This window comes from Leuresthes tenuis, unplaced genomic scaffold (genome assembly GCF_036924035.1).
Source record: "Leuresthes tenuis unplaced genomic scaffold, fLeuTen1.0.hap1 SCAF_9, whole genome shotgun sequence".
Lineage (NCBI taxonomy): Eukaryota > Metazoa > Chordata > Actinopteri > Atheriniformes > Atherinopsidae > Leuresthes > Leuresthes tenuis.
Window position 1 is genome coordinate 15,411,082 of NW_027325363.1, and position 14,532 is coordinate 15,425,613.

General features: G+C 43.0%; 1 protein-coding gene across 2 annotated transcripts; it reads right to left on the minus strand.

Moving 5' to 3' along the window:
• Nucleotides 1-455: 455 nt before the first annotated feature.
• mnta (MAX network transcriptional repressor a) lies at nt 456-13,777 on the minus strand. Of its 2 annotated transcripts, XM_072392514.1 has the most exons (6): nt 13,514-13,777; nt 9,323-9,947; nt 8,865-8,906; nt 8,538-8,649; nt 2,815-3,007; nt 456-2,601 (listed from the first exon to the last, which is right to left on the minus strand). In XM_072392514.1, the coding sequence occupies exons 1-6, from the start codon at nt 13,584-13,586 to the stop codon at nt 1,799-1,801; spliced, it is 1,848 nt and encodes a 615-aa protein (XP_072248615.1). In that variant the 5' UTR covers nt 13,587-13,777; the 3' UTR covers nt 456-1,798. The 2 variants fall into 2 exon arrangements, with proteins under 2 accessions (XP_072248615.1, XP_072248616.1); XM_072392515.1 differs by lacking the exon at nt 8,865-8,906.
• Nucleotides 13,778-14,532: the final 755 nt, after the last annotated feature.

Below are 14,532 nucleotides of genomic sequence, written 5' to 3' on the forward strand. Positions count from 1 at the left end.
ACACATGATACTGTTGCTTCTTCAAGTATATTTTTCCCTGTTAACTTTTTTTTTTATACATTAGTTTTGCTGCAATACAATTCCAAAATGCAGTTTCCCAGGATGATTTGCGTGAAATCGAAACGTGGGAGAAGGGTGCTGCGTCTTGCAGTAGAAACAGAACAAGAAAAATAAGTCCCTGCTGTAATAATATTGCAATAGAACAATATAGGGAAAAATAAGTAAGGGGAATACTTTAAAAAGTGGGTGAATTTGATGGAAAGAGGTCTTTGTAGTTGTAATCCCCTCACACACACTGTACATGGTCCCAGAAGGGGGGGGGGGCTATATTATAAAGTTTACATTAAACAAAAGTTATTCATCAGATGAAATGAGCAACAGTAGATTTAAAAAATAATAATAAATGTTACACTTTATGTACACTTGCTTTTATAATGTAGTCGCATTTTTAAAAAGGAAAAAAAAAAAAAGTCTGACTTCTGCGGAGTGTGCTGCTCCACATCCGTTCTCAGATCAGTACATTCAGATTAGTTTCGGAGAGCACGGCTTACTGCTGCTCTGCTAAGTGCTATGTCAGACTGCAGGTCGGCTGCTCATTTACACAGTAGAAATGTTCACAGTGCTGGCTTTATAAGAGGATGGTCTTAAATGTACACATTAGCTGAATTTTGTCTGCTGTTAAAGTCCCACCTACGTGGCTTCAAATCTTTGCCACAGTCTGACACTTTTCTACAGTAACTTGAAGCGTATACGCACACGACGGCAAGTTCTGGCTTTCAGAGAGATCACTTAACACAATCGCGGCATGCAGTTGTTGCATGCAAACACACATCCCATCACTTTCAGTACAACACAGCATGGACACAATTTACTTAATTGTATGGACCTTTTTTCACGTTCAAACTAACTAAACTTGGCTGGCGGATACATCTGCATCGGTTGCGTCTCTGACGTAAAATGACAGAAGTGTATGAAAGGTAGTCGCAGCTGTATCTTAACTGTGCCCGGTGTACAATCATGATTATGTTTAAAGAACAAATGAGTCATAAGTGACATTTTGATTGTCAAACCCAAACCCTGGAAAAACTGCACAAAATTTTACCAAAGTGGTTGTTATACGATTAATATCCATCAGCATTATACTTTTTCCATCATCACAGAGATAGTACTGTTACACTGACCACAAAACGGGCAGAAGGGGGCGCTGCTGCTGTATGCACAGTCACAGACGACTGCTGCTCCTGTGCGGGGTGTGTAGTTCAGTCCATGATTTAGCTCCAGCTGACAGCATGTGCTGCTGCTGCTGGATGGGAGGAGCTCCCCTGTTTATGGCGGTCCAGCTCTCAGATCCTACGCTGTCTGCCTTTAGAAAGGCCGCACAACATTTTTCTGTGTGAAATTGTTTCTGTGAAGCTCACGTGAGAGTAACTACTGCTTCATTATCTGCAAACAACAGATACCAAGTGATGGTCTAAATCTGCCCGCTGTGTATGGCCATACACAGGTAACATGATGACTGTCAGCCACATGCAGCCTGGTCTGTCCTAAATTCAGGATTCTGTTTTTAGGAAGCTGTGGCAGACCAGTATTGACAGAGGTTTACGTTTCGTCTTAGTATTGTTCTCGGCTTCATGTCTCCTGTAATGCTTCTGAATTATAGTCGCTCTTCAGATCATCAAGGTCCTCTGCAGCTCTCCCATCCTAAACATGGGCCTGTCGATGGCCTTATCTGAGCTTTGGAGTTCTCCCCATGTGTGTGGTATCTTCATCTACTGCCCAGCAGTCCTGATGGCAGCGTTCAGGCCAGCTTCAGAGTGCTGATGGGGAAGGAGGGCATGGTGACCATTGTCACAGGATTAATTACTGTCTGACCCACCAGCTGCGGGTGGTGTGCCATCATTTGGGTGCTTACTGTTGTCTGCTTACCAACAATGGTGGCAGCTGCTTGGTTGGGGGCGGTGCCGTTCACCTGAGGGTGGGCATGGTTGAATGTGTGAGTGATATGACCCACCACAGCTGGCTGTGTGACAGCCACTGGCTGCGGGTAGAGGGCTGGTATATGCTGGCTCAGGTGAGCCACTGGGTGCACAGTGATGTGACCAATGGGCTGGTGACTATGGGCTAACTGCACAGAGCTGGTGGTGGTGGAGGGTGCCAGGTGGGCAACATGTTTGGGACAACCTCCGTGGATTACATGGTTCACTGTTTGGATGACTGAGGGGTGGGACACTGAAGCATGGGCAATAACTGTGGGATGCAAAGTGGGCGTGGTCACCATGTGTGTATGGGTAGGGATCAAGGACTGACTGGCAGTGGTGGGTGTGCTGGATGCAGTGGTCATTAGTGTTAGTGATGGAGCTGCAGGTCTGGACAGTGGCTGTGAAGGAGTCATTAATGGTGGCTGTAGCTGGCGCAGGGTGGCTTTGTTTTTGATGGAGATGTGCTGGGTGATGATGGAGGTAGTGGTGGCAGGTGTCAGGGTTGGAGTCTGATTGTGTGCTGCAGTCTCAGCTTTTGTATTGTGAGGCACAGTGGGTAAGGCAGTCGGTGCTTTCTGTGTGGTCTCTTCGGCCAGGTCATCATCCATAATGTCTTCCCCCTCTGAAACACCAGATAATTACAGTATTAGATACAGACACATATGATCCACTGTGAAGTTTGGTTTGCTGGAAAAGTCAAAACCGTTAACATGGGGCTGGCTAATTTTTATTTATTCTTAAACAAAAGCAGGACTCTGAGATGCTCTGAGGTCAGTAAGATCATGCAGTTTCACACAGACTTCAAACTCCCACTAAATCCACTCTGTCCACCTACCGGAGGCTGTGGATGTTGAAGCCTGGTCCTCCTCTGGCTGTACGGTCTGTCGGAGGACACGGTCGATCTCAATCACATCCATCCACTGGCTCAACTCGTTCTTCAGCTCTGCTAGTCGCTGTTGGGTGGCAATCTTCTCTCTGGCCAATCGTTCCATGTCATGCTCGTACTCCTTCTCTTTGCGCTTCAGTGTCTGAACGGGGATCAAGAAGAACATGGTTCAAATTCTTCCACTAAGAGAAGAGTCCATGTTATATTTTGTTAGCAATATTTAACTAAAACTACCAAGACAAATTTCAAGAAACAGAATCTTTCTTTAAATTTGCCTTTGGCTGAAGAAAGCCAAAGCCTCTTTCTTGTTGGTTCATAAAGTCCTGGCCAGAGTAACCCTACAATACCATTAAGGACCACCAGTAAATATGGGATGAATGTAGTTTTGGTTACTGTTATTTTAGATTTGAATATTATTCAGGTAAGATCAATAAATATTATATTTAGCCAGCTCGGTGATCTAAACATTGTTTTTGCAAAAGACAGGATTGGCTTTTGAATAAGTTATGAAAGAAAGTTCAATACGAGGCGTGTTTTGTGTTTTCACTGCAGATTGATTAGGAACATTTCCAACAAATATTCCCTCAATATTAAACCCAAAGACGTGGCTGTGTGCAGTGGGCAAAGTAAGAGCTGCAACCTAAAAGAGGGAGAGGAGGGATGAGATAAGTATGGAAAGGAGGAGGTGCTTCCTGGCAGCAGCTCCATGTGACCCAGTTTCCCTTTTACTCAGCTGACTGAGCAAGACTCCCATGCACACAGCAGGAAAAGTTAAAGAAAGCCTCAACAAAATTCTAACAAAAGCCAAGAAGATTGTCCCCTAGAAAGAGACGGTGATCAACGATGTGGCCACTGTTTGAGGCAACTCTTTCCAGCTAAACAATTACCGGCCAAGGCTACACAAACAAAAACACACCATAATTATTTTATTGAGCGTTATAACTAAACAAATTGTTTATTAAACGCTGAATACAGCTTGCTCAATGTCTTCAGTAAAATTTGTGGCCTCGCTGAGAAAGACTTGGAAGTGACTCTGTGAAACCTGAGGACTCAGAAGCATAAAGCCATGTTCTCATAGGGTGGACTTCCTGTTAGTGTTCATATGTCTGTGAGCGTACTGTAAATGTCAAAAAAGGGCTTTTTATGCTTATAAAAGAAGGGTTGTTTATGGCCTTTCCTCCATTTACGTGCTTGTGTGCTGTGTACATGCACTATACAGCGCACATGTACGTAAATGGCAAAAGAGGACAAAAGGCGGGCCGAGTGTGATTCAGCACCTGTCTGTCTGGCTCTTATCCAGGATTAGGGATGCACGGGGCAAGTGGTCTGCTGTTTCCCACTGAACTCCAACAGCTATTTAATCTTTCTCTCATAAATATCTTCTTTTAAATGATTTTATATGTATAAACTGTGTTAATGTCTTCATTGAATATTGTTAAATATAAAATGTCATTACCTGTGAAATTTGTGGTCCATTTGAAGGTAATAGGAGTTCTTACTTTGCATCTATTCTCAATCAAAGATATTCAAATGGAACATGTTCAGACAATATTATCTATAGAATAATGGAAATGTTATGTGGATTTAGGCTACAGTTTGGGGCTTAATGCGCAGGACAGAACAAATGCTCCATTGATGAACACCTCCTTATCATAAACTCTTTAGACAGCTCTCTCTGTCAGCTGTGGCGCTCCATGCAGCAGGGCGAAGGCTGTAACAACATCTTTAGTCTTCCTACAATGTACTAAACTGCCCCCATCTTTGGTTGTCAGGGAAACATCTGAAAACCTCCCAATGTTTCCTTAGAAACCTTAACATGGATACTTGAATGGGCTAAAGGTGCTGTTTAACGATGCCAACGTTTAAACATTGATTTTAAAAGTCCTTCTGGCTGAAACAAATGTGGCATGTGCCCCAAAAAGGTTTGGCTGCCTCCTTCTCACCCGCACTCAGCCTTATGTGAGTGGTGGCACAGCAGTGCATGTTTCAAACTATGACGCATGGTGAAGAAACGAGAGAAAATAAGGAAATGTTCCACAAACACAGAGACCCTCTGAAGTCTCCTTTAAAGAGCTGGCGGTGGATGGAGCCGACAGCGTGGTCATCTTTTTAGAAACCACTAGTGAGAGATTAACCACGTAAACCTGATCACTAAGTCTGTAGCAGATGGCTCACACATGACTTCATTGTCATGTTTGTAGGCCACAATGTGCCAAGAAACCTCTTTGCATATGAGATGAGGACTCACCTCAGCTTTGGTGTGTGTAAATCTAGATTAGAACAGAGAGAGGCTGAACTGTGTGTGTGTGCAAGCAAGGTAAACACTGCTCAAGCGCTGTCACAAGCAATGCGAGTGCTGAGCACATGGTCCTTAGAGCAGGGAGAGGGGGGAGGCAGATAGCGGGGGATTGAAAGGGAGGAATACAAGCTGTACTCTGACTCACTTCTGCAGCAGCAGGGACAGGCAGCACAAGGCTGGATTTTCTTAAAGGGCCAGGAGCACAGGAGCCACGTTGCAGACATGCTGTTAAGTCTGGCTGGCTGATCAGGCTTCTGCACAGAGGTCTTGTGACACTGTGGTAACCATAAACTCTTGTCTTGTTGTGCCTTCAAGCTGAAATGGAGAATTCACGTGGTGCCTGACCTACAACAATTAGAGGCTTGTCTGCGGAGAGGAACACCAACTTTACGTGTACAAGCTTTTGTAACTCGTAGCTGGCCTAATTCCCCGATCTTAGCTAGGAAGAAACTGGAAGTGAATATAGCTGTGGCTGTGCTCTCTGTGAAATTATAAAAGAAGAAAATGAATACTACAATGAACTTAACCACGACTGTTTGTTTGTTTTTTTTTCTTTTAAAAAAAAAAAAAAGATCTATAAAGAAGGACCATAATAACAATAAAGCACACTGATCTCAACGAACAAAGAAGGCAGATTGACATTTTTGTAGTTGTTCAGCTTTGCATGATGCAAAGGAGTACATTATTTAAAGCAAGGCCTAAAAGGAAATGCCATTGTTTGCACAATCAAACGCTGATTATTGAAACCACTCCACATTTTAGGCTTTAGCGCTTAAATCTCACAGTATTTACCAGACTGGCATTTAAGGACGAGCAGTGGAGGAACGAGTTCAGTCAGAGGGGGAAATGAAGTGCGACTGGAGTAAACTGAGCCTTGTGTTTACCACTCCATGCTCCCTCCCTGCTGCTGTTAGGCCTGGTGGTACAGCAAGTCCTGCCCGTTGCAGCACTGGGCGGGGGCCCAGCACGGGGGGGTGACGTCACGCGGCTCCGGCTAGCCATGTGCTTGCTGCTCATGTGGCCATAAAAGCTCAGAGGGCCAAGCTAGAGAGACGGAGGGAGGGAGGGAGGAGGAGCGCTAATGCATCAGGGCTTACTTGACAGTCTCAGCTTTCTGCACCACAGACGCAAGGAAGGTTTTTAGGGGCAAAATATGACACATTTAAAGTAAAAACCCAGATTACTTTTTGTAATTGAAAGAATAAAAAGAGCCACAAATGCAAACTAAGTCTGATTGCATGTTGTGCTACTGCTCATAGTTGCTGAGTCATTCTGTCATTTGCTGTAATAAGGAATTTGAGCTATGTAGCTGTAGTCTGAGTCATTGTGTCAAAAGCTGATAAGATCCACCTGATAAGTCTCCACTTAATTTATACTTGCGATAACGTGCAAGATAAATGAAATGTGATGCTGATCCTAAAGCCTCTTACGTGAACCTCCTCTGGTCTGTGTGTGCAAGCTGCTTCACTGCTACCAACAAAGAGGGCAGGGGAGTGTGTGCTGGCAGGACACATGTACCAGCTCTGTCAAAATACTACTATGTGCACGTGTTTCTCTATCACTGAAAGTTTCCATCTTACCCATTCCAAAACAAAACACCTGCCCAGTCAATGAAAAGATGGCCCCTTATGACAGGGAGGGACGCCCAAGTACACTGATAAGAGCAGCTAGATCATTGTGACCTCGATACATGAACTGTAAACTGTGCAGAACTCGACATGGTGAGACTTTACAGTAGAGCTATAAGCCAGTTTCTGACTTTATTTGCTTTAAATTTATTCTTGTGTCCAGGGGGGGCACAGCAGGTTGTTAAATCACCGGAAGAGGCATAGGGAGAGAGACTGGGTGATGCAAGGCTCCCACGCTGTCCTAGTTTCCCCTTAGTAGTCACAGGCAGAGAAAACTAAACAGACAGCTGCCTCTCAGTGCATCAAATCAGTACCACATTTGGTTAACTCTTGTAAACATCCACTAAAGTTACAGAATGTGGGATAGTAACAACTACACGGTCGCTTCTTTCAGTTAATATAAGCACCATGTACTTTTGTGCTGCAATGTTTAAAATGACATCTTTCTTATAAAACCTGGTGCTGCCCATGACCCATGGAAGAATGTGTGAAAGATTCATCACCACCCTTCAGGGTCTATGTCCAGGAGGAAAAAAAGGGACCCTCAGTCTGCAAGAGTTAAAGTGGGCCAGTGGTGGACCTTTGCACCAGCTGTTTACAACCAGGATACTGATCTCACTGATACAGTGAGTGTCTGACTCTTAACGTGCACACAAATGAGCAGAAACACAACAGCATTCAATTCTATAGGAGCAACAAGCAAAAGAAAACTGAAAGGATTGCTAATAACTGAGATTACTGTCCTGATGAAACTATGATTTAACTGTCTTTGGCCAGTAAGGAGAGAAAAATGTTAATGTTAAAATTAGTGTTTCAATAATTATGAAATCATTCACTGATAAATAGTTTATAACCCATAGTCTTCTTATTTTAACATTGGTTACATCAGCTAGCTACTTATTCCATGCTGGGAATATGGGGAGTAGAGAGAGCCCTAAACTATTGAATCCACACCAACGATGAAAATGAAACTTTCATCGTTGGTGTGGACCCAAAAGCTGCGCGCAGATCCACTCTAGTTCCGGTCGTAGCTGGGGGGGGCTGTAGCGCTAGCAGCTAGCTGGTTTACGTTAGCTTCTTCAGGCACATTAACAGCTAGCTGGCTAACATTAGCAGGTTGAAATACTCCAGTTTAATACTTCCCTTTGGTTGACTTGATGTGCTTGGACGACTTGGCATGAGACTCTAAAGCCTTTATGCCCACGGTACCAAGATGAATGGGTTTTTTTTTTGCATACAGTGCTAAAAGCCTGGAATACATTGTCGTCCACCGGTTTTAACCAGTGACAAAATGCTTGCATTTCTTGCCAAGCGTCGTCAAATTTTTCCCCATAAAATATGAAATGGCTAAACTAAAGTTAAAAACAAACTTCTTGTGTTGCTTGGCCTGAACAGCTGCAGTCCCACTTTTACTACAAAGTAGTTGTGGCGTCGATTCTTAAGAATGGAGACTGCACTGTTTTATATTTAGCCCAAGTGTCACTAAACCTTTTCTCACAAGTCTGAGCAAGATAATCAATCACACAAAGAATGCTCTGTGCAGGCTTAACGTTTACGAGTTAGTAATTGCTTAATAGGCTTGAATATGTTGCTAAAGGCAGGTACAACAAATTCTAGATATTATAAATCTGTAGGTCAGGACTGAAAAGCTCATCTGTTCCAAAAAATAACTAAAATTAAAATAAATGACGTGAGGAAATGCCAGAAAGCAAAAACCAGCTTGATCACTCAAAGTATACGCTCACCTGAATGTATCTCAGTGCGCTTCGTAGGACACTCAGATTGGAGGTTTTCTTCTCGTCAATGTTTGGGATGTTCTTTTTCAGAGTCTCAAAGCACTCCTTCAGGTGTGCTCGTCTGACGGACAAAATGTAAGAATGGTAGATACACAATTAGGTTAAAGGTAACAGATTACTGTAATGACTGAAAGATCGGTCTCAAATCATTAAAGATAAAGTGCTAAAGATGAAAAGGCATCGGTCAGTTTTGGAGAACAATCTGAAGCTCTCTCACTGGGAAATGACCCTTTAGGTGACGAGTAAACTGTATTCAAATAGACAGGTTGAACTCACCTGTTCTTCTCAAGCTTGTTATGCACTTCTCTTGTGCCTGCCCTGTAAGAGCACAGATGGGAGCATGCTAAGAATTTAAAGTCCAAAAGGGCAACATGACAAAAATATTCAAAATCAACCACAGAATCCAATTCCTACTTTGTTTCCAGCAGATAGCTCTGCAATAGCCTGTCATGCATGTCCCATTTAGTGTACAATTTTATCATTGTAGTTGGATAACTAGCACAAAGTATACTTAAAGTCTTCAGTTAGTGATTTAAAAATGATTTGATAAACTGGACCTGACTTCACAGAAGATGTTTTATCATATTAGTCTGTTAGCACTTTACCATTACCGCCTGAGCTTTACAAACGCCACATTTGACCTGTTTCTTTAGGTCTTACATTTAATTTGACCCCTGAACAAGTCGTTTTGTCTGATATTTTCTGAACTGATGGACAAAAACCCTTAGACTTACCCTCCAGGCCTCTTTTTATTGTCCAGATGGCGGCTGTCCTCGGTAGGACTCCCCCGGTTGATGGGGCCATTCTGTGGCGGAGCCGGCTGAAGCAAAGGGCCTGCGTGGGGCAGTAAGGCGTGCTGCTGTGGGACTGAGACGATTGAACCAGGGTAGCGCTGAACCAGCTGCTGGTTCGTCTGTTGGTTCAGCGTAGTGTTGTTAGTTTGGGCGACGAGCTGCGAGTGTTGGTGATGGTTCTGTATTGGCTGCCTGTGGTTGGTGGTCACCATAGAGGTTGGGTGGTCACTTTTGGGTTGTGGAGAGCACAGCAGGGTGGTGGCACCTTGCTCCTGAGGGGATTCAGGGTCTGTTTTCGGGGAGGCAAGTGGAGGAGCAGCTGGAGGTGAAAGTGTGGTAACGGGCAGAGTCGGGGAACCTGCTGGGTTGGTGGTGACGATGGGGAGAGGGATGACGGTAACGGGCATGGGTGGGGGAGGCAGAGAGGGTGGTATGGGTGCCAGGCGGCACTCAATGCGGAGCTCCTCTGCCTTAAAAACATTGTTGATGTGGACTGTTGAGTGGTAGTTGGCATCAGAGTACCTACACTCGGTCTTCGGCTGCAGCTTTTCCTTCAGTTCATCCTCTGTGGAAGAAACAAAGCAGGTTGGTTAACAGCCTCTTCGTTTACACACTGCGTTTACCGGAACAAACAGTACATTTCAATTTATTATAGAACTCTGTTAAATTAAATTTCAGTTCTTCAGCATAAAGAACGTCTAAAGAGAAAATAAACTAAGGAGACATAATGCAGCCTAACACTCAAAGTCCGAGGCCTACTTCCTCTTAAGTGACATTAATCCTGGTTGTCCTAATTATAGTAAATCAGAATCAAGTTAAGCGTGCAAGATTTAAAGCCACATGTGTGGCTTTAAATCTTTGCCAAAACCTTGTAGAAATGACTGTGGCACAAAGCAGGTTTCAGTTTATGAACCCAGCAGTAATGACAAATAGACTTTAAAAAGATGGAAACAAAGATCCTTCAACAACAGTAGTGAGTGCTGCTTTGTTGGCTGATCCTCATTCACATTCATGTGATCTGACTTTGGGTTTTTTTTATTACTTTAAGGGGTGTGTATCTGAAACATCTAACAAAAGAAGCTTGTCGCCTTAATGGACGTTCATCTTGCTGTAATGTAATCCAAGTCGCAGTCCACTAACCGAGTCCTGGAGCGGTCAGCTCAACATCTACTAACAAAGCCTGAGCCACTCCTCACAGACATGACAGCTGCGACACCTTCATTTACTGGTGGTCACATTTTAATTACAGTTGAATTAAGTAACATTGTAACTTAATGCACCAGGAAATGCTAATGAAAAAAATAAATAAATAAAATTTTTAAAAAAGCCTTGGTGACATACTGTAAATTCAGTTTAATGATAAAAAAAAGTTGAGATAAATTTGTCTTTGCTGTCTGACAATAATCAGGACGCCGTCCATAACAAACAACTGCTCTCAGAAGGGGCTGCAGCAGCTGTTGTGTCCACAGAGGTGTCGGATATAAGTGGTCATTAGCATCATTATGAGTGGCATCAAGCCACTGCTGGACTATTCACTCAATTCAATGGAAAAAAGAGACTTATTCCGATAAGAGGGAAGATAATACAAGTTCTTAATAAACACGACAGTGTATGAATGTAAAGGTGAAGACGATTCCCTGTAGGCTGCCAGTGTAACTGCTGCAGACACCCAAATCTCAACCTGTTTTAGATTACAGGTAGCTACAGATGATCAAGTATAAACGCCCCCCTCCATCAGTCTCTGTATTAATTAATTTAGATTAAAAGCAGGTTCAGTGTGTTGGACGCTCCAATATTTCTGAAAATCTAAGCTTTTCACTTGTCAGTGTTTAGTGCAAGTCATCTGGGTTAAATTGAGTCGTCTGAGGAAGAAGAAAAAAAGTAATAGATTTCTCCCCACAGCCCCCTGCAGAGAAAAATGTACCAGAATTGTATTTGTCCAGCTGTTACAGTTCAGAGTTCAGAAACATTAGCTTTGATCCTCCACTGGCAAACAAACCTCTTCTCTGAGGCTTAGTCCAAATATTACAACTGAAAAGCTGCAAATGTGTTACTCTGTGAAGCAAAGAAAATATTTCTATTGACTCTTTGCAAAGTTAGTTTGAATGGCTTTGTCCTTCTTAAAAGGAAGGGAAATATTCCGCTCAAAAGCAACCTGAGGAACATTTTAATGGCACCAGGTGTTAGGAGTCCATTATGTCACTTATTTAAGTTTATATGTGTTATATCACACTGGGGAAAATAAAATAAAAATTCTCTTCAAAGTTAAAGAAAAAAAAATACAGAAAGAACAAGATGTTCCAGTAACTGCATTAGCCAGCTTTCACAAGATGGTACCTGCTGTGTTAGGACAGATATTTTATTATATTGTGATGTGGACACAAACACACAGAAGTGTATTTTAAAATAAAGAACCTGCGAAATACTAATAAAAAGCAACATTTTTCTGTTGGTATTATATAACGGCAGCAGCACAGAGAAACACTGGCCTACTTTCCACCACACAGTGACCTGCTCTACAGTGGAGGAGGGAGGAGACTCTTCTCCCCCAATGCAGCAAGGGAGGAGGAGGAGCTGAGAGGGGGAAAAAGGCAGGAGCTCTCACTCTGAGCCTGTTCTGACAACAGCTAATGGGTCCATGCCAGCAGCACCCGAGCCACATATGTGCAAACAGCTGGATTCATCCACAACGTTACAGCTGCCGACCTTTAAATCTGCCTATGCAAGAATTCATCTTCTATTTGACTTTAGCATGTCTAAGTGGGCAGATTGTTATTCCCTCCTAAACAAATGTGACTCAAACACAAGAATCTCCTAGGATGAATGCGTTATAATTTCATAGTCATTGTGTTTGCCTTGAGATTACTATTACTGACATGTTGACAAGAGGCTGACTTAACTGAACATAACAACATGGAAAATAATGAAAACATTACATGTGGTGAGGCTGAAGAATATGTTCAGCTGTCACAGATGAGTTATTATATAGTCAACCATGAATCAGATTTGTTGAGTGGCCCTAGTCTGCTCTTTCACTTCTTCAGTTGCTTCTAATCTGATGCAACTCTTGCAACATAACATGCAACATGTGCCGCGCGGTAAAGAGCGACCATGTTGATGGTTGAATGTGCTCCATGTTTCTGAGAAGGAGCACAGACTACATTTGTGGAGCAGGTTTTACAGACTGCACACAGTAGTGACTCATCTTTTTTTTATAAAAAACCTCTGGGAGGGGTTGCCCATCACGCACGTGGTGATATGGGCGGAGTCACTGTGCTGTTAATAAACCGGGGCGTGGTTTGTTGATAATGCGTCATCGACAGACACTGAAAGCCCTCCAGGAGCGTCTGAAAGGATAAGGAGTTTGTTGCTGTTATTTCTGTTCTTTATTTTTCTAAAGAGGGCAAAAGTCACCCAAAACATGTCGTCACACGATAGTTAAGTTCAGCTACACTTAATATTTGTAGCCAGTGGGAGTGACTGAAATCAACCGATGTAGGTAAAGCAGTTACTTGATCCCAGGCGAACGCTGTCAGGTCATTATATAAAAGGAGCCTGGCATTCCCAGCGCCACCGCCCTTTATCCCTCCGTGTATTGGTGCTTTGATTGTAAACGTTTCGTTGCGGTGTGTGCATCTCTTCATAAATATACAGAGAGGCGCACAGAGACGGGAGATGATCAGACAACTTAACAGTAATGCCGCCTTTTTGCACGTTAACTGTGCAGCAGGTTTCAAGGCAGTAACCCCCTGACACTGCAGCAAAATCATGCATATTTCACTGGTGTTTTAGATGGCTGCGATATGGATTAAGAGGCAAACTGTTACACGAAACCAAGTACGCAAACACAATCCTAGCAAAGCCTCTGCGCATAGTAACGAATATGAAAGTAAAACTGAAATGTTTTTGGTTAACTGACACATTCCTCTCAGCGGTTTGTCATATTTTAATTCAAATGATCTGAACATAGATTTGAGCTCATGATGAGGGCTGGTACGTGAGATCGTTTCGTCTTTTATTCAGAAAATAAATCTCGGAGCCGTTCACTGAACGGCGAAATGAGATCTGAAAGTAATCCCTTACAATCGTCTGAATCAGATTAAACATATTTTTCGAAAAATATAAACTTACCACGTGCTTTCTGTTGTTGCTGGGCTTGCCATTCCAAAAACTTAGCAGCTTCCAGGAGCGTTTCGATGCTCATTTCTGTCCAGTGGGAAAGACTGGCTGAAATTTTCAGAGAAAAGCAGCACCGTGGATGCGATATGCGCCTGTGTACTACAGGGAGAGGCTCCCAGTCTAAAGCTGGAAATGGGTAATCGGATCCCCCCTCTGTAGAGACTCAACCACTTACGTAGAGGAGTTACAAACAAGATGGCGCTCAAAGTAGTACGAACAAATACGGTTTGTGAATCACGCAGCGTTTGTATCCGCCCACACACAGACCCTCCTTCCCTTCATATAACAGAGAGGAAAGCAAAACACGGAACATGACCGACTGGGCGTGATTCACGTCAGACGGTCGTAAATCTGGTGCCTCCGCCGCCTGGCGTTCTGTTATTTTGTTGTAACTGTGATTAAAATATTACCGAAGACGGTTGGTAACCAACCGCCGCCATAAACCAACGTGATAGTTGAGCGACGTGAAGAAACTGTAGAAAAATCCAACTGCCACTTAGTTGTTGCCGATTTGTTTCCATTTCCAGTAGTTTTAAGGGTTGTGGTCAACTCCCATCCCCAAGCTTCAGAAACCAAGCCACAAGCAACAGATTTAGTGTCCATTTTCAACTGAATTTAGAACTCATTCAATAAAACCAGTTTGCCGTTAGCTAAAGGTGGCATCCTGGAATCAATTTAGTTTTGTTCCACCAACAGTGGAGATAAACGGGGGAAAGTAGCTGATTATATTAAATGAGACACTTTGGTAAATTATAAACTGGGGAAAAATAAGATACAGTTCATGTTTTTAACTCAGCTGACTAATAGTTTTAACTTTTGGTTAATATTCAGAAACGATTTAATCCCAAAACCCAGGAGTGGGCAGACTGGAAAGTTTTCTCCATTCTTTTTATTTTTTTTTCAAAACAGCTGTCTGATGAAACAACAACAACAAAAAAACAAAAATCAGACACAAAGCACCTGTTTTAACG